At 39.6% G+C, this 20230-nt stretch overlaps 3 protein-coding genes across 4 annotated transcripts; 2 read left to right on the forward strand and 1 right to left on the reverse strand.

The window, feature by feature from the left end:
• Nucleotides 1-840: 840 nt before the first annotated feature.
• LOC116190424 (receptor-like protein EIX2) lies at nucleotides 841-4650 on the reverse strand. Its single transcript, XM_031520106.1, has 3 exons — nucleotides 3212-4650; nucleotides 1773-3131; nucleotides 841-1224 (listed from the first exon to the last, which is right to left on the reverse strand). The coding sequence occupies exons 1-2, from the start codon at nucleotides 4648-4650 to the stop codon at nucleotides 1796-1798; spliced, it is 2775 nt and encodes a 924-aa protein (XP_031375966.1). The 3' UTR covers nucleotides 841-1224; nucleotides 1773-1795.
• An 8320-nt stretch (nucleotides 4651-12970) lies between these two features.
• LOC116190413 (non-specific lipid-transfer protein-like protein At2g13820) lies at nucleotides 12971-14771 on the forward strand. Its single transcript, XM_031520096.1, has 4 exons — nucleotides 12971-13406; nucleotides 13501-13527; nucleotides 13676-13729; nucleotides 14275-14771. The coding sequence occupies exons 1-4, from the start codon at nucleotides 13058-13060 to the stop codon at nucleotides 14487-14489; spliced, it is 645 nt and encodes a 214-aa protein (XP_031375956.1). The 5' UTR covers nucleotides 12971-13057; the 3' UTR covers nucleotides 14490-14771.
• A 461-nt stretch (nucleotides 14772-15232) lies between these two features.
• LOC116190410 (ATP-dependent RNA helicase SUV3, mitochondrial-like) lies at nucleotides 15233-20106 on the forward strand. Of its 2 annotated transcripts, XM_031520093.1 has the most exons (16): nucleotides 15233-15575; nucleotides 16307-16427; nucleotides 16586-16707; nucleotides 16808-16998; nucleotides 17343-17483; nucleotides 17641-17763; nucleotides 17902-17979; nucleotides 18097-18265; nucleotides 18350-18462; nucleotides 18563-18643; nucleotides 18738-18803; nucleotides 18886-18950; nucleotides 19136-19181; nucleotides 19274-19390; nucleotides 19541-19632; nucleotides 19724-20106. In XM_031520093.1, the coding sequence occupies exons 1-16, from the start codon at nucleotides 15515-15517 to the stop codon at nucleotides 19839-19841; spliced, it is 1704 nt and encodes a 567-aa protein (XP_031375953.1). In that variant the 5' UTR covers nucleotides 15233-15514; the 3' UTR covers nucleotides 19842-20106. The 2 variants fall into 2 exon arrangements, with proteins under 2 accessions (XP_031375953.1, XP_031375954.1); XM_031520094.1 differs by lacking the exon at nucleotides 17902-17979.
• Nucleotides 20107-20230: the final 124 nt, after the last annotated feature.

A 20230-nucleotide genomic window follows, 5' to 3' on the forward strand; every position in this document is an offset into this window, starting at 1 on the left:
TTTGATTCAAAGGGTCATAAGTTATTTGAAATTCCAATGAAGAATAAGTCTTTTTCTTTGGATCCACTGAAGATGAAGTCTAAGGTGGATGATGATCAATCTGTGAAAGGGAGAAGGTCCATTGCAGACAAAAGTTGGAGTTGCAAAGTTGCTATTTTAGAATCTGCAGGATGTGAAGAAGGCAAAGCCCATCTAAAAAGGATAGATAAAATGAAGGAGGAGTTGGCTTTTATAGAGCCCAAGACAAAACTCGTTCTTGATGGCTCTATGAACAAACAGGAGGAGAAAGTCTATGGATTGAAGGAGACTCCTAGAGCATGCAATGGTGTTCAGATTGTGGAAGAAGGAAGCACTGATGTGTTCGTGAACGATCAAGCAAACTGGAGAAGTGAAGCTAGTGCATTGCAGAACAAAAAACCAATTTGCAGATATCTTCACCAAGTTCTTTCTGATTGGAATGTTTGAGTTTCTAAGGGAGAAGATTGGTTTGTGCAACAGCTACTGATCCAAGGAGGAGTGTTGGAGATAAATGCATCAGAGCTGTTGTGTTGTTTTTCTTTTTGGTCAAATGTCAGTCTTGTTTGTTTCCTTAGTTGCTATTTTTAAGGATTCAGTTAGCATATGTTTAGGAGTTTTTGTTTTTGCACGTTAAGTGCAGTTATGGTCATGTTGTATTTAAGCTTTCTACCGGAGTCCAGTGGTGATAAGAAAATGAAGTTTTCTTCTCTCTCACAGTTATCCTTTGTTCTCCTCTCCCTCTATGTGTGTAAGTGATTTTGAGAAACACTAAGAGAGTGAGAGTTTGAGAGATTTAACAGTAAACTATAGTATATGCATATATACACGAAAGAACTGTTTTATTGCATTCTCTCGGGCCATTATGCTCAGCTAATCACACTGCATGAGCCTTGCTGTGATATATAAAGGCTGCTTTGAGCAGAGCATGAAGAGCAGAACCAATCAAAAGCCACCAAAGTCAGAGCCACTCGACTACCAGTGCACCAAACCTCAATTGGAGCTTGATTATTGGAAAGGAAGTCGAGGTTATTGACACTTATACATCAATAGAACACGAGAGAAGCTCCCACTTGCTCACTTATACAGAAAACCTTAAACAATATTACATCATGATGATTATCCCACTGTGCAGTTGCTGGAATCTTCCACGGGTCAGAATTCCTTCCGCATGAAACCATCTCTTCACTTTGGACATCATTTTTATTGCTGAATTATCAGATAAGAGATATCAATAGTTAGTACATTTCTGTGGACTGAAAGTTGCTCTTAAAGCACCCAACTGAAGAAGAAAACGTGTCTATGTTACATTCGTAATTATGTCCGAAAGCCCTGGTATCAGTCAAGACTTTTAGATACTCAATGCTTTCATATCACGGTCAAGTATCTGAAATGAGTCATAAACTAAATACCGGGTGCAAGTCTTAATATAAACATGGCATGCGAAAATACTTTTGCTTTAGACCACTGGGGTTCACTGTGATTTTTCCCGAAATGATGGCATGCTATTGAGAAATGATCACTAAATCAAGAAATAATCGAATCAGTCCAAAAGGATATTTCAAAGTTTCTAGTTACATTGAACTAAAAGGCAGTAGCTATGGGATTGGATTCGAAATGAAACCAAGGGTTCTGAATTCATACCTCTACAGCCAAAAAAAAAAAAAAACAGAGAGAGAGAGAGTGCAACTACAAGTACCTTCTACAATAGCTATGGTTGGTGAATAGTGAAGGGAGTGAGAAAGAAGCAGACTCACCCGATTTGATTGTTTTTGCATTTTCAGGAAGCCTTCCGTAGCCGAGCTATATTAATCTCTACCATCACTAGCAGCTGTGTGAGAATTTTGTCTGACCAACGAAAGAAGGACTGCCTCCAAGAGCGCTTGAAATATAATGAGCCACAGACCACTAAGAATCCCGTGGCAAAACCCGGTGCAATGCCTGCGTATAACCAACGAGTATAGAACTCATCTTCGCTTTCTGAATCATCATCAATCTGTTTATGAATATCAGGCTGCTCATGATCTCCTGGGCAATTCTTCGAAAGCGGAGGCCCACACAGTCCATCATTTCCGAGATAGGAGTCTCCTTTTAATGTACTTAGCTGGGCACCTGAGGGAATCCTACCAGACAGTTGATTGAAGGACAGGTTCAGATAACTTAGGAAGTTTAACTCAGATAAGCTCTGTGGAATGGGACCCGAGAATTGGTTGACCGATAAATCAAGAGACTCCAGCATCTTCAGATTAGCAATCTCTGAAGGGATTCTTCCTTCGAAGTTATTCCCTGATAAGTTCAGATTTTGAAGGTTGTAGAGCTGCATCAACCCTCCTACAATATGGCCATTTAACCCATTGTTTGAAAGGTCAACAGAGAACAGATATTGAAGTGTGGTGGTGTATAATTGGGTTATGCTCTTAGTGTTCACCTCAACTCCGAACCCGTAAAACCCAAAAATGGCAGATTTTGGGTCAGCCAAGATGGTTAAGTTGTCAAAGCAGAGTGGAATGACTCCTGAAAGCTTGTTCTGTGCTAGGCTTAAAACCCGGACATTTGCAAGTTGGCATATTTCCCTAGGAATTTCCCCATTGAAGGTATTGGACTCAAGATTCAGCACACTTAACTGAAACATTTGACCAATCCAGGAGGGAATCCGACCAGAAAATTCATTTCGACTCAGATCAAGCACACGCAAGGAAGTCATATTGCTCAAGCATCTTGGAAGAATCCCATGGAAGTCATTATCGGGTAGTCCCAGAAATGTGAGCGGTGGGGAGCACAAGGAAGTTGGAATCTGGCCACTGAGATTGTTGTTTCCCAAGTTTATTCCATCTAGTTGTCCTAAGCTCTTCCAACAGTCGGGGAGTGTTCCGGATAGCTGGTTGTTTGAGAGGTCAAGCGCGAACAAGTCTTTCATCTTGCACAGAGAAATGGGAATGCTGCCATTTAAGTGATTTCTTGTAAGAGTTATGTCGCGTAATTTTGGCATCATATCACCAAATCTTTCGTGAATTTGTCCAATCAACTCATTTTTCGACAAATCCAGACCTTGAATTGTTGAAGAACTGCTGTAAAACCAGTCAGGGATGGCATCCGATATGCTGCTATTGGACAAGCTAGCATTGAGATGTTCCTCTGTGATCGAAGCCAAGAAGGAAATTGAGGCCCGACTTTGCAGTTTGACATGCTCACAAACTTAAGTTGAAATGGAGGAACCCATGTAGGGTTGATATCAACTGCCAAATCATTTGATGATATCTCCAGTAAAGATAAGCTCGTGAGATTAGCCAAGTGATGTTCGTTCAGTACTCCACTCAAGAGATTGTAGGATAACTCTAAGCCGACTAGATTCGACAACAGTCCAATTCCTTCTGGAATACTACCAGTCAACTTGTTATACATAAGATTCAAATACTTCAAAGAGGATAGCTGAACTAGAGATTCTGGAATTGGACCCTCGATGGAGTTGCTGGCAAGGTCGATGTACTCTAGACTCTTGAAGTGCTCGATTTCATTGCCCAAATTACCGCTGAAATTGTTCCAGCCTAGATCTAAGAATCTCAGTTTATCTTGAAAGCAGCTGGAAGGATTGGCCAGTATGGTAGCAATATCTCCGGTGAAGTAGTTAAAGGACAACCTCAGAGCAAACAAGTCGCAGAGGCTGCTGAGATTCTTTGGCAGTTCGCCTTGCATTGGATTGTTATACAGATGAAGGAAAGCGAGCTGTTTGTTATTATTGATAATCTCAGCGGGAAAGAAGAGGTCTCCTTGAAAACTAGAAGAAAGATCGAGATGTCTGATGGAGGTTAGGTTGAGCAGCCAAAAAGGAACTGTGGAACCCAAAGCATTGTCACTCAGGTCGAGGAACTCGAGCGAAGTGAAGTTAACATGCACAGTGGGAGCAACGTTTGGAAGAAAACAGGCCGCTAACCCCAAGTGCTGAAGAGAAGGAAGCATGCCCACTGACTGCAGCCAACCTTGGCCGTTCCTGACAGTGACGCCGGACAGATCAAGGTGTTTCAAAAACGACAAGTTTGATAGCCATTCCAGGTTATCGACAGTTACGGCACTGGAACTATAGTCGTACCCGAGAATGGTATTCAGATCAAGATACTGCAGATTAGAAAGGTTACCAAGGTGAAGTGGAACCTTCCCAGTAAAACATGCATTGGAGAGGTTGAGATAGACCAAATCTCGGAGGGAACCAAGGAATGCGGGAATTTCAGTATGAGAAAAGTTGTTCCAGCTTAGGTCAAGGTACGTCAAGTGCCGCAGCTCGATTAGAGAAGGATGTACCTTACCTGTCAAACTGCAGTCCCCGTACTCCAATACCGGGTCGATCATCAAATCATAATGGATGTCGGACATAACACATGGACTTCGAAGGTCGAGCGTCGAGACGTGGCCTGTTGTCTTACTGCATCCAACTCCCATCCACGAACAGCAGTCGTCTCCAGTCCATGATGAGAGGCGACCGGAGCTGTCGACTAAACCCTGCTTGAATTTCAGAAGAGCCTCCCTCTCGGCCTCGATGCAGGATGTATTTGGGAAACCAGCACAGGCAGCATACCTCAATGTCCCTATGACAAGAAGTGAGAGTGCGAGAAGAGGCATCGAGCTAATCGAAAATGACATTGATGCTCAGCCTGATCGAGGTCGATATTTACCATATATGTATGTACTCATATTTATAGCCATCATAGACATACTTATAATAGCAGTACTAATTACTAAATTACCAATATAATAATTGAGATATATAACAGCAATATTTTTTCATTTTGCGACTATAACACGAGTGATCATTTGGGCGGGCCTAATTCTATGGGCCATCCCATGAAAGACGACCATCCAAGTAGAAACAAAGCATCCATCGAAAATTTTCTCCATGTAATAGTAATTTCTAGCCGCCGCCCACTATCCATATGCAAGTTGCTTCTGAATGAATCACCAACCCATTTTGCCAGTTGCAAGGGAGAGACTCTCATACGGCATATCTTTCCAAAATGGAAATCCCTTTTACTTTCTTTTTTTTTTAATGTATTTTGATATCCGGAAATCCATGGACTTTCGACCAATCCAGGGGTAAAATCCCTTTTACTTTGCAGCTCTACATACGTGCAGCCGGATTCTGGATGGGAGAGACGGAATGTGGCCACCGATGAACTATGGAACTCAGTTTAGTCTGCTAGGAAAGTCCTCCGGTAATTAATTTTATAAACTCAGTACTCTGCTCACCGAAGGATGGGGACCGCTCTACCCAGTATATATTATTTAATAGAATAGCCCAAATAACTTTCACGAGATGCACAAATATAATTGTTTGAAACACGCGTTCCAGATAAATTAATCAAGCTTTTTTGAATTCTTTTCCAGCGTGCACCATAATATTCGAAAATACAATGAGATTTGACAAATCAAGTTCGAGCTGAATCGACCCATTAAGGGATATAAAGTTCTTCCATTCATGGATTTTTTGAAAATTTATATTTGTTTTCTTTTCATTACCTACGTAAAAAAAAAAAAAAGGGAATAAACTCTACGTTTGGAGGCTCAAACGACGCATCCATCCATCCATCCAACCCGACATTTTTCCATGGAAGACTTTAGCAAGTGGCCTTAATGCATGCATGTGATGCTTTTGAATGATAGCCCGCCACCAACTAATTTTGTAATCTATATATATAATAATCCTATCTCTTACTGCTAAATTATTTTTATCGGAAAGGCACTACTATACCGGAAAAAGTGTGTAGAGTAGAATCCAAAAGAAGGCAAGACGAGCCCCAATTAGGTCTTTAAAGTCTTTGTTTTTGCTGTTCCAGAATCCAATCATTTTGACCAATAATTTTCTCTTGGCAAAGGTGGAATGGAAAATTCAAACTACTCCGGCCAACCATGGAGCTGCCATTGATTCTTAATTACAAGAGATAATCATACGATTGCCTCTACGGGCCCCCCCCTGATGTCTCACAATTCGTAGCTGAACTTGACTAAAAACTGTCCTTATCTCCAGTTTGTATTCCTATAGATCTACTTATCCAAAAAAAGATGCTTCGCGTGGTCCCGAAAATGGCCTTTACTTTCTGTCCATGCTAGCACGGAAGAGCCATTCCCATGCTCCGGAGTACTCTTTTGGGCCAACCCCAAAATGGCCTGACATTTCGTGATCATGATATCAAGGATGTGTTTGATTTCAGAGTTAAAGTAATTTTGATTTTGATTGTGGAAAAAGACAAATGAGATGAGATTAAAAATTTGACTTGGAAAACGTGTATTTTTGTTGTGTAGTGTGTTGAGTTAAAATCAAAATCATGATTCTAAAATCACACTAATAAATCAAACGCAGCATATTCTGAGCTTCAGCCATTTGCAGGATGACATTTTGTAACCACCCGAGTGGCTAGGCTTGGGTATGTAAAAACGCTTCTTATATGTTATTAGTTCGTCGGAGAAACAGCCCAATCAAACCCCAAGTCGGACGTGGGCAACAAATATTTTAATTCCCAGATAAATGTTTCTATATGATTTTATCCGGCGTTTCTATTGGCCCATCTGTTACGGCAAAATAAATAGGATCACAATCCCATGAGTCAATAATTAATTGATCTGAATGACATTCCATCGTGATGCACGATCAGCATCCCTAATATTAAAGCGAAATGAAGTTGGCACGTACCCCTGACCTGTTTCAAGTGGTCGAATTTCGCTAATCTGGCTCTAATTTTCCAATTTTGTCCAATTTAAATCATTCAATTTGTTCAGCGATAAAAGTTTCTTCCGACTTGAGCCTGTAAACTGTAAAGTTAGGAGCAGCAAAAGACAGAAAGGAAATTCTGGCCTTCCACAACGAAAAGAAAAGCTCAATCAAAAGCGAGCAGAATTTCTTAAATCTGATCAAAAAGCGTTCACACTCAGGCCTTAATGGAGCAAAGTTAAGTTATTTAAAATTGAATAATAGTCCCACAATTTTTTCAATTTTAGAAACTTGCCCCCAGCTCCCCTCTCTCCTCTCCATCACCGCACTGTTCATCTTCTTCCTCAAGTCGATCATCGCACTGTTTATCTTCCTCCTAAGCACCTCCCGAGCAAATGTAGAGGTCCATCGAGCCGGTCGTACAGTCGCCAAAAGCCAAGTCTAAACCGGCGGCGTCCATTTCCGTCTCCGAACAGAATCCGAGCTTTGGCCTCTGCGCGGATTCGAAGCCCAATCGAATCTCTGGTGTCCGTGTCGAAGTTTCAGATCATCCACTTCTTCTTCTGGTGTTCGTGTCGAAGCTCTGGTGTCCGTGTCGAAGTTTCAGATCATCCGCTTCTTCTTCGTGTCGAAGCCTAATCGAAGCTCTGGTGTCCGTGTCGAAGCCCAATCGATCCGGATTCGAAGCCCAATCGAAGTCTAAACCGGCGTGATCGGGGCGGATCTCGCCTAGTCGAAGTAGAGGGCGGGTTCGGGGCGATGAACAGTGGAGGGGTAAAGAAGAGGAAGATGAACAGTAAACGAGAAGGATTGGGGCAAAATTGGAAAATTTAAAAAAATCTGGGTTGTTCTGAAATTTTAAAAAGTTTGTAGTAAAGTTGAACTAAGTTTAACACTGTTTCAAACAGGCAAATTCTTTAACTTAATAGAAGGATCAACCTGATATCTCATGCCTTAATGGTGCGTTTGGTTTCAAAATTAAAGTAATTTTAATTTTGATTATGAAAAATGATAAATAATTGTGTAGTGTGTTGAGTTAAAGTTAAAATTAAATTTTTTGTGATTTTAACTGCGAAGTCAAACGGAGCTTAAAATGTTTTCACGTTGATGTGTATAATATATTTTAAAGATATATTTGAATTTTTGAGTTTTTAATAATTGTTACTGGATTAAAATTTGTGGACTGGTCATTTATTTTTGAATATTTTCATCATATCTTTTAGATTTATGAATATTTCACTTTTATTTGTATAACATATTTTAAAATGTTTCAATTTTCAAATGATAGCTTAAATCTAAATAAGTATTTTTAAATTTACGAATTTTTTTACAAATATGAGTTGGTTCAAGCAATTTGACGTTTGTTTCCCTAAGCATGTCTCGAGTTCGAGTCTTGTAAATGGAAAAGTTTATATTATGAGAGGTTTACATCTTAATTGCCGACCCCGGCTCGACTGGATTAGTCAGTGACCAATTGGACTTCCGGATACTTGAGTTCACACTGAAAAAACAAGTATTTTCAAACAAAATATACTATCTACAGAATATTTCTCAAGCTTTTAATAATTTTAAAATTTTCTAAGATCAGATATCTTTTGAATTTGAGCTTTCAAACTTTATATATTTCATGAGTTTCTCCATTTCTAATATTGTCTAAGGTTAGTTACCTAAGCAAGTATTTTTTAACAAAATATATAATCAACATAATATTTGTCAAACTTTTTATAATTTTAAATAATATCACATCATCACATAAATAATATGTTAAGAGAACTCAACAATAGTACAGGAAATATAAAGGTAAGGGAGATCAAGATGAGATGAATGAATAGAAAAAAAAAATAGCGGTTTGATCAGTTTGAAAGTGATTTTTCCTATTGAAGAGGTAAAATTGCTCATAACCTTATTTTGTTCAAACAAAAATAAATGCACAAATTACTCAATGAGATTTTCTAAAACGCTCTATTGATTTGAATGTATCAGTACAAAAGAGTTGGCAACTTTTCCTATTCTGGATTTAACAGCGGCCTTTATTTATGCCTCGAAGTGATGCTGTTTGGTTTAAGTTTTTCCAAGCGACAGTATGGTTGAGATGCAGTTCACGACAACCTACGCCAGAAGAGAGCAAAGAATGTTCAACAGATGACTAGTGCGCATATTGCCCAAGACGACCAGCACAAGACACTATAAGAGAAAGACCAATTAGCGACCAATGTTTGCCACCGAGAACCAAAAATGGACTTTTTCTTGACAGAAAATCGAAGAAAATGGTTAATACAAAAAATCAATCAAAGGTGCAAGACCAAAACGAATGAAGGGCAAAAGAAAAAAGGTACTAATTAAGAAGGAAAGACCTCTTAAGGTCTAGTCTTTCTTTAGTTTTCTTTAGTATCTGGTCGAAGTCTTTGATTAACCATCACACACACATGTATTCCTTTTCTTCTTTTGATAATTTTCCGACTCCATGTCGTGGCTGGAACTTATAGGCAACCCCATGAATAAACCTAATCCTTAAGGTGTTAGCCCTAAAATTACAGGAGCGCCACATTGCTTCGAACTTGAAAGAAAAAGAATTTGGAGGGAACGGTTAACCATGACCACATAGTAACTAAATATCGAGAACCCACAGACTGTAGACTTGTTCACGTCCATGAGTTATAATTAACATCGACATCCCGAGGAGGTGACCAATAATGGAATATATCAATTGGAAGCCAAAGAGAAGAGATTACTCAGATTACAATTACTGGACACATCCAAAAGAAATTTAGCTTTCCATTCCCTTGACTCGGTTCCTCCACAGTTGAAATATAATACAGTCGTGTTATGCTGCGACTGAATTTGTGATCTCGGAAGGCCACTATATATGAAGTATATATACCCTATAACTAATTAGAACTATATACACAGATGTATTTTTTAAAATTTCTAGAACTATATATACATATGTATTTAATAAAAAAAAATTATAACTTTTCATTCATACTTTAATCCTTGAACTTTTGATGTATCTGATAAAATTTTACTTCCATAATTTCAACAAGTCCTAAAATTTGACTCGCCAAATAAGTCGATGTAATATTTCATCGGTAATTGATCATAATTTATTTATATGATAGCCACATTTACATAATTTTAATCCGATGTAACTTTTTAATTTTATTTTTGTATAATGATTTGTTTTACTCAATTCATAATTTTTATTTACATAACTTTATTTCCTGCCTATTGCATTGCATTAATTCTATGTATTTGGGCCTAGTTATTATGCCTAAGCTTAAACTTCTGACGACTGTCTCTCAATATAGATGCCTGGTGAAATATGTGTCATTGAAAGTTCCTAGTTATTGTTCATGGAATTTGCAGAAATTGCTACAGTTAAGACATATGCTCTTACCTTATTTCAGTTGTAAAATTGGTTCGAATGCAAATGTATCTTTTTGGTTTGATCCCCGGCTGCCTATAGGACCTTTGATTAAGTACGGTGAAAGGGCAACCAAGTGTTTCCCAAATATAGGACGGCATGCCACAGTTAGTGCAGTGTTGGTTGATGGTAGCTGGGTTTGGCCGAGAAGTTCAGATCTCCAACCTACGTCCATTCATGCTTTGGCTATTCAAGCGGAACTTGTTGCGCAAGATGTTGCGGTCTGGACACCTCGTGATCTGGACAATACTCTGCTTCCAGCGCTTGGGGCCGCCTTAGGCCAAGAGGACGCAAAGTGCAATGGGTGGGTGCAATTTGGTTTGATGGGCATACGCAGGGGCGGAGCCATTAAGGCTCCAGGGGGGGGCAATTGCCCCCCTGACTTTTCCATTTATTGGAAATTTTACATACAAATTTATAAAAATTTCAATTTTTGCCCCAAAAAAACATCATTGCCCCCCTGAATTATTCTAACATTTGACTTTTGTCTCAAAACTTTTAATTTGCCCCCCTGAACTTTATTTCTGGCTCCGCCCCTGATACGCATAGATCATCTTTTATTATCTGGTTATGTGTGCTCATTAGATTAAGTATTAAGGACAGATGGGTAAAGTGAAAAGTTGATGTTGCAACTACAAAGTGTGAGTTTTACAGTAGTCATTTGGAGTCTCGTGATCACCTGTTCTATCCCTGCGCTGTTACACAAGCAATATGGAGAAGTCTACTAGCTCGAATTGGAGTACAGAGACCTTACCTCCATTGGCATATAGAGTTGCAATGGATATCATCCATCAAAGGCACGAAACTTGACACAATATATTTGAAACTTTTCTGGACGCATTATATATATTAAATATGACGTGAACGAAATGCAAGAATCTACAAGAAGAAGGCAATGTCCATATCAGTTTCATACAACAAATTCTAGTTGAGGTGAAAGAATGAATTTTGGTTCTTCCTAGCGTTTCTTTGAAGCTTTTACATTCTGTCTATGCTAAATCATTAGCTAACTGAATGTGGTTAGGGGAGATTGAGTTATATTATATCCCTTTGGGGATGGTTTGTTGCTTATTTGATGGACTGCTTGGGTAAGTGGCCTCTATATTGTAAATATTTCTTGGTTTTTAATGAAGTTTTACCACTGATCTATGTATATAGATGCCTTCTCTATCTTCCAAGTTCTATGTACTTGGGAGTTGGGTTTGCTGTCAATCTCCACTTCCTTGATCTGCACAACGTTGACAATTCCTCTGCTCAACCAAGTCTGCAAAAAAAATTGGGTATTTAGATCCCTATCGAGGAAATTCGTCTTTTATTACGTCCTCTTGATGCTTCTAAGCTTGTCTCAAAAGCTGCTAATGGATCGCTACTTCACGATCCGTAGGCTTGGAGTTCGCCCGGAACAGGCCCCCCACGAGACAGTACCCTTCATCTCCTCGTTGCGGTAGGTTTGTGAAAGAGGTGCTTTCGGCCTTTGAGGAAATCATCATTACAACCTCCAGCCTGTCGAGATAAATCCTTTTAGAACCCACAATTCAAGTCAAGCAATTCAGGCCCAGTATGACAAGCAGAACGGAGAATTTTACATGAAATTAGGGAATAAAACATAGGTAATAAAAATTAAAGCAACAAAAGAATTAGCTAATATGGGAAAAGAAAAAAAAAAAGGACATGATAATATGATTTCAAAGAGGTAAAACGATAGTTATTCATAGAGGGGACAGTAGAAAAAATAAGAAAAAGTTATACGACTTCATCAAGTATCACGAAATCAATTTTCAGTAAGTCATACTGAATAAAAGAAGCAATACTATAATATACTCGCAAAGAAAGATCAAGAAGTCCAAACGAAAGGACATAAGATGCAGTCTATTACAATACATTCTCTGCATAGTTGAAGGGCAATTGACTCGCTGCAAAAACAGTACAGCTAAAAGAAGCATGGGTCATCTTTAAATGAAATTAGTACAAGGAGGACCCTATAATCCTCGATGATGCTGGCTCAATCCTTTCAAAGTGCAGAGTATCTAAGTCATGTCCATCAATGGGGCTTAACAGCAGATTCATCGATTCAAAATTCTGCTAAGACAGCGAATTCATGCGACAGTAATACGCCATAAATAATGTGCTCAAGGTATTTAGTGGGAGTGATCTTCATGCCTCTGTTCTGGCTAGCCACCTACTGTGAGTAACTGGAGGCATATAATTATGAGTAAAAAAAAAAAAGGTGCTCATCAAGTAAGACTACTAATCGGATTCTGAATTCGTATGAATCAGCACCATAAATGCCAGAAAGAAGAAAGAAGGTAACCCGGGTTATAATTTGTACACAAAATTAAGGCAATTCAGTACAACACCAGGCCATTGAAATATGCAAACAGAATAAGTGTTTTTTTTTTTTTAGTGAGAAAGACCTCCAGTATTTATTTATTTAAATCAGTAGTTCGAATCAAAAGTCTGATACAAATGCATAAATAACCATCGCATTATATTTCTCATACCAATATGTTTGGTCAATCACATCGCACAAAATATACGAGCGAAATTGCGCATTAGGCAAGAGATATTGCTGCAATATGTAAAGGCTGCTCCGGGCAGAGCATGAAGAACAGAACCAATCAAAAGCCACCAAAGTCAAAGTCAACATCTGGGGTCCACTAGAACACCAGTACACCAGTCTTCACCTATGCTTTAACACTTGCCTTCCATACACTGAAGTTAGTTATATGGTAGTTGATCTCCAACACCAACTTCAAATTCCGTTCCCTGCTTTCCCTCCACAAACCACTCCATATATATATATATATATATATATATATGTCTTCTTCCACTCTCTCCCTCTCAACTCGAAAACTTTCTAACTCGATCTCCATCATCCACAAAACTTTCTCTACTTCGAAGTCCTTCGAGAATAAAATACAATGGAGTTCTCTGCTGCACCGCCTCGCTTCATTTCGGCTTTATTCCTAGCTTCATTGGCAATCTCCATTAGTCCCGTGAACTGTCAGGTCACGACATCATGCACTTCTTCAATGATCTCGAGCTTCACTCCGTGCATCAATTTTGTGACAAACAGCAGCCCAAATGGGACTTCGCCTTCCCCGACTTCTGAATGCTGCAGTTCCCTCAAGTCCCTCATGGGCAGCGGGATGGATTGCTTGTGCCTGATTGTTACTGGAAACGTCCCTTTCCGAATTCCAATCAACCGGACACTCGCCATCTCTCTCCCTCGCGCTTGTAAAAAGACCGGAGTGCCCCTCCAATGCAAAGGTGACATAGCTCGTAAATTGATTTGCTGTGAGGTACATCTACAGATGTTGGAACTAAATTGCTGATGGAAAGTCGTTTTCTCCTTGATTTGCAGCCTCTGCTGCTCCCCTTCCTGCCCCAGGTAAATTTTCTTTTCAAATCAGAACATTTTCTTATATCATCATCACTACACGACTGATCCAAGTTCATAGAACTAAGCAAATTTCTTATATCCCATTCACATGAATAGCAGATTCAGTATGCTGAATATGTTTCCTTCTTTATTTCAGGTCCTGCAGCTCTTGGACCAACCCGTCCTCCGAAATCTGCTGACACTCCTCGAGGTAATTGCTCAGTCAGTTCGAATTAGTCCATCCACTCCCACATAAATAAATACCTGTCAGGATCTTGGTTTTTTGGACCTTAATCACCTGCAAATCACGAGCCTCGAGTGACTTGCAAAAAGGGAAAGAACGGGAGGAAATCCCGATTTCCCTCTTCAATGCTTAAATGAGAGTGTGCTAAGAGGGTTTAGGGGTTCTTGGTCGGTATTTATAGGAGTCCCGAGATATTTATATCGGAATATCGTAATCTGTGCAGAATATTTAATAACAAATAACAAATAGATGTATTTGCCATATAATATATATATATATATATATATATCATGAGAATATTTTAAAGATAATATGAAAGATATTAAGAGATAGAGGCAGAGAAATATGTTTAATAAGATTTAGTTACCCAATTTAGAGTATTAATGTGGGCCCAGAAAAGTAAGTCGGGCCCCAGACCGAATGGGTTGGTCTGATTTTCTGATCTCTAACAAAACCGATTTGCTCTGTGCTACATTTCTTATAATTGTGTTCTTGTTCTTACTCTCGAGCAGCATCACCTTCTGTTCCAGAAGCTGAGACACCCTCTCTGGCGCCAGAAGCAGACACGACACCATTCCTTACCCCGCCATCTCCCCCGACAGATTCAGGGACCCCAACAATGCCCACAGGAGTCCGTCCAGTTCTGATTCCATCCTCCACCACGACCTCTTACGTCGTATCACCAGCTTTACTGCTAGTTGCTCTCGGATCTCTTTTGTTCAACTAAATTCAATCTCTCTTTCGCCCATTTTGGCTTCATTGTTTTTGGGGCGTGAGGATTGTTATTTATAGAATTTATTTGATTCTTTGGAGCCGTATTGAACAATTATTGAAATAGAATATGAGTAGTATGAGAGTTTGTGTACTACATGTATTGTAAGGGTGGAAATAAAAGCATTTTTGTTTGTAAGATTTGCCCCCATAACCGCATGACAGTACCGGAAATAACTTGTATACCAAGCTTTGTGTTTGGTAGAATCAAATGCCATGCTCGTATTTGTTCATTGAACTACAAAGATCTGTCGAGTTCTGCTTCAATAGAATCGAATTGGTGGAGATATTGGCACTTCATAGTCAATGAGTGAAAGGGAAAATGTCCAAAACTTCCCTCCAAGAGAGTCGCCTCAATGCCAAAATTGTCCAACCACCGCCACCGGCCAGTCGGCCACCAACGGTTTGCTTACAAATGGCCATAACCACACAGGGTGTAGCGCATGTTCTTGGAAGAGGTTTCAGGTGGTGGGACTACTCATATACTATCCCTTTATTAGCTATTAGAAATTTTATTGTGTATTATATTAAGTCCGTGTGCCCTCTTTGTAATCGAAAAAAAGAAGGGTCAGAACCAGTGCCACATCCTGACCACGACAGCATGCCCAGGCCACGTTAAGCCTCAGAGCTCAGCCCAGGGGGCCCTCTGAGCCCGGCCCATTAACCCGCGCACTCATTTCCTTTCCCTCCCTGTTTCTGTGGGCACTCGCCTTCAATGGTGACCGTACCTCTCCTCTTCACATGGTCAAGCCGACACGAAATCAGCGCCCGAAGCTAAATGAAGGACATGACTTTCTCTCCTTCGAGCTCCGATAAACCAGTAGTTACTTCGTCAACCAAATACATACTTCGACCAGAACCGAACATGTCAAACTCGTCCTAGACACCCAGTTCTCGCTCTTGATGTTCCTCTGAGAGAACACTGCCAATTGGCCCAATTCATCATCGTCACCAACTGGGCAATCCCGGAAAGGTCGGAAAATGGCTTCCTGGTTGCTTCGCCGGAGAGTCTTGTCTCGTGCTGTCTCAGGCATTATACATGGTTCGAGCTCTGACTCTTTCCCATCCTCTTACTTGGTGATCTCTCTTGTGCTATCAATTGGTTGCTAAGAAGCTGGAGATAAGGGGAGCTCAATTACTGTCACTGCGCCTTTTTACGAATAAAGATTTTTCTTTCTTTGGTGGCAGTGTAATTTTGTTCATAGGCAATAAGAAATCAAAAAATGTAACCAGAGCTGGTGATTTGCTGTTTTCTTGCGCATGTGGACCATTTCTGAATTTCTGGAAATGCCCATTTTGTCACTTCTAATCCGTTCTATCTAAAATCTGGAAGAAGAATATGTGAGTTCTGACTAAGGCGATCTCAAGGGACATTTTTTTTCTAAAATGTTCAACTCCACTAGAGAAAGAGGGAGCTGAGAAATATTTGTTGGGTGAGTGTGTGGAAAGACAAGAATGTTCATTTGCAGCAGCTTTTCATTAATCCGCCAACGTTGTAGGAAGCGAATACTGCAGCTTATGGAAGCTTTAATCTTAGTACTATGACTCAAAGGATGAGTACTCAAATGTATCCATTTGTATTGTTGGGGTACCACTATGGTCTAGCAGATTTACAACTTCTTGTGATTCATTGAGTTGGGATCTAGGGGATTTAGAGAGATCTGGAGTGTGTGTATATATTAGTTCTGTGGAAGCTTAAAGAAGTGGTCGTGTGTAATTGCTCATATCGTTCTGCTGCTTCCTCAAGTTACTCACTCCTGTGTATGTTCCCAGGCAATGTGGAGCCCTCTTGGCTGCAGCTGGAATTGAAGATCGGATGTCTGAATAGGGTATTTAATGTAAGACAGTATGGAAGCATTAGCGGCACTAATAAATTTGACGTCACGGACTTGACGTAAGATGCTATTATCTTGCCACAATTTGTGACTTGATTTGATTATGATGATTATGAATGGGATAAATTCAATGACAAGAAGATCCGTTTGTATTACTGAAAGAAGTTAGTCCTACCATTATCTGTTCAAACTTTTACATGTATGTTAATCATTCCAGTTGCCCTCATAAATGGTACCCAGCTGCACGAAGGAAAAATCGCAAAGTTATACTCCATGTGGGTCCGACAAATAGTGGCAAAACTCATGGTGCTCTAAAGCAACTTGAGTCGAGCGCTTCTGGTATGTTGTCTGTCTCTTTGAGCAATCCAATGTTCTTCACTTAACCATGTTACTATAGCATTTTGGATTATGCATCTGCATCACTTATGTTATTCCATAGGGATATATTGTGGGCCTTTAAGGTTGTTGGCATGGGAGGTGGCCAAACGCTTGAACAAGGCGAAAGTTCCTTGCGATTTGATTACAGGACAAGAAAGGGAGGAAATTGAAGGTGCAAAGCACAAGTCTGTGACAGTGGAGATGGCTGATGTAAGCTCAGAGTACCAGTGTGCCATAATTGATGAAATACAGGTACGTGAACTCTTTCTAGCTACTTTTGCTTTTTGGTAACAACTTATCGCGTGGCTAGTAGGTACTTGTCGGAAGTGCTTGGGTTCACAAAAACAAGAAATTACTAATGGTCCATCTAATGCTCGGAAAGAGAGAAAGGATGCATTTCCGTATTATAATTTTTATGTAATCCACTCCTGAAAGAGAATGCATGTCATTCCGTCATGCTGAATGGACAATCAATGGTAGAGGAAACAGTCTGCTTCGGAAAAGTGGTGACTTCTATTGGATTTCATTCCCTTGCCATTTCATAGTACCAAGGTGTGGCATTCCATTTATGAATTTTTATCTTGTGGTTGTTGCAGATGCTTGGATGTTTGACAAGAGGATATTCATTTACAAGAGCTTTGCTAGGAATAGCTGCTGATGAACTACATCTCTGTGGAGATGCAGCAGCAGTCCCTCTAGTTCAAGAAATACTGAATGTGACTGGGGATGTTGTTGAGGTCTGACATGCGTTCATAGGAAACTTTCTTGCAAGCCTTTTTTTTCTTTTCTCCTTTTGTGAGAGACAGATCTGAGGAATTTTATTTCAAGCAAACTTAGTAATTCATTTGAAACCGATGTATTCTATTTCACCAATTTTTCTCTATTATATTTTAGGTACAATATTATGAGAGGCTTTCACCTTTAGTCCCCTTGAAGGTTCCTCTTGGACCTTTTAAGAACATAAGAACAGGAGATTGCATTGTGACCTTCTCACGCTATGAAATATACAAATTAAAGGTCTGAATCTGTTCTGCCTGTAATTTCTCGTCTATTCATAATCTTAAGTGTGCAGAATACTGTTTGGCAATTTTTCTTAAGTTTGCTGCACTATCATTTAGTAATACTCCCCAAATTTGTCTCGCCTTCTAAATTTAGAGATATATTGAAAACGGAGGGAAGCACCTATGTTCTGTGGTTTATGGTTCTCTCCCACCTGAGACTCGAACAAGACAGGTATATGCACATGGTTGTTCCTTGATAATTAGAAGAATGTTTTGCTACTGTCTTATCAAATGGTGCTGTTCTCCCTCCCCCTTGTTTTCCTAACTGAACTGCCCTTTAGGACTGCAGGCAACAATGTTCAATGATGCAAACAGCGAGTCTGATGTTTTAGTCGCGAGCGATGCCATCGGGATGGGTCTTAACCTAAACATCTCCAGAATTATATTTTCAACAATGAAGAAGTTCGATGGAATTGAGATGCGAGAGCTCACCATACCTGAGATTAAGCAAATTGCAGGTACCCTGATAATGATAAGTTGCCTAATCAGACTGTTACTTTTTCCTGAAAGTAATTGGTTTTTCTCTTTGATAATTACTTTAGGGAGAGCAGGTAGGTATGGGTCAAAATATCCAGTCGGTGAAGTGACTTGTATAGATGCTGATGATCTACCATTGCTTCACTCTGCTATCAATGCCCCATCTCCAACTATAGAGGTAATTGTACATTAAATTGGAGTGTGCATTTGTGTTTACTTAATCCACCAATTCTTGCTGATAATAATCTTTTTCAATTGACAAACGTCTTACTCTCTAGCGTGCTGGGCTATTTCCGACATATGACCTCTTGTTCATGTATTCACGCTTGCACCCAGAATATGGCCTTCAGCAGATTCTGGTACTTTGTCTTCTATTTGTTTGTTTTTATACATATCTATTTTTGTCCAGTGCACTTTTTTCCGTGTTCTTACCCTCATAACACCTTACAACAGGAGGACTTTGTGGAGAATGCAAAGTTATCTGATAATTACTTCATCGCTAATTGCGAAAATATGTTGGTATGTCCTGGCAGTTCATAAAAATATTTGCACAATGCAGTTTTGCCTTTCATAAATATTCTAATTTGTTAATCTCAATCAGAAAGTCGCTGCTGTTCTCGATCAGCTGCCGCTTGGTTTGCAGGATAAGTACCTATTCTGTATGAGGTAAGAAGATCCCACATTCAATAAGTGCTGTCCTTTCTTTACTTAGTCTCAACATTTTGAGATTGTGATATGATGATATCGTGTCTGCAAATGCTAGTCCACTTTTACTGTCTCCAACAAAGGGTGTAATTATGTTAAATATCGAGTCATTGTGCTTGCTGATATTAGTAAACATGGTTTTGCAGCCCAACAGAGATGGACGATGAGATTGTATCTCAAGGTCTTACACAGGTAAGATCATGTTTCATCCCTCCTCGAAATACTTTAGTATAATCTTCACGACTGGTGAAGCTGAGATAACAAATATTATTGTGCTCAATCAGTTTGCCCAGAATTATGCGGAGAGGGGAATCGTTCATCTTCGAGAAATATTTACACCTAGGACTCTGGAGGTTCCAGAAACCCATACGGCAATGAGGGATCTTGAATCAGTTCACAAGGTGAGGTATTGAATTAACATCAGTAAATATTCAGCAAATTATATGGGAGAAGTTCAATCTTTTTTGCAATTAAGGGATCTCATTTTCTGACTATTCTTCCCAGTGGATCTGCTGCTAAATTTTTTCTATTGCCTCTGCTTTGCAATTAAGGTCCTCGATTTATACGTGTGGTTGAGTTACCGATTGGAGGATTCTTTCCCTGACCAAGAAGTGGCTGCTTCACAGAGGGCAATGTGTAGCATGTAAGTAGAGATCAATTCGATGTGCTACTATTGATTTATCAGCGTATTTCTTTGACTGCAATCTTATGTTTTTTGCGTGCAAAATAATTAGGCTGATTGAGCAGTTCTTGGAAAGATTCGGGTGGCAGAAGCCGAACAGCAGGAAGTTACCATTGCGCAGAATTTCGGTTTCTCATTTACCCAAAGAAGTTCGATTGCATCTTCAATGACTAACGCTTGAATTCTCATGTTTAGCGATACCCATTTTTGTTCAGTTCTCTTTTTTTAGTCCCAAACATAGGATCAGAACAGACCAAAACAAGGTATCAGAACAACTGATAATCTGTCATTCCGTCTTGTTTCTATCGAGAAGTTCTTCCTTGGGTCATAGTGTCTTTATTTTGTTATTAGCAGAAATCTTTCAAGGTCACAATAATGTAATATCTATGTACATTACAAGCAATCCAATGTTATTATGATCATTCCAATTCAATATGGAAAGAGTTTCTTCCTCGCAGATCTGTTATAAATACTCGCCGAGTTTAAACACCTAGCCCACATCCAAAGGAATTACGTTGCGTCGGGCAATTTCTATGTTATTTGCATTCAGTTCCACTGT

The sequence above is a fragment of the Punica granatum genome, unplaced genomic scaffold (genome assembly GCF_007655135.1).
Source record: "Punica granatum isolate Tunisia-2019 unplaced genomic scaffold, ASM765513v2 Contig00433, whole genome shotgun sequence".
NCBI lineage: Eukaryota > Viridiplantae > Streptophyta > Magnoliopsida > Myrtales > Lythraceae > Punica > Punica granatum.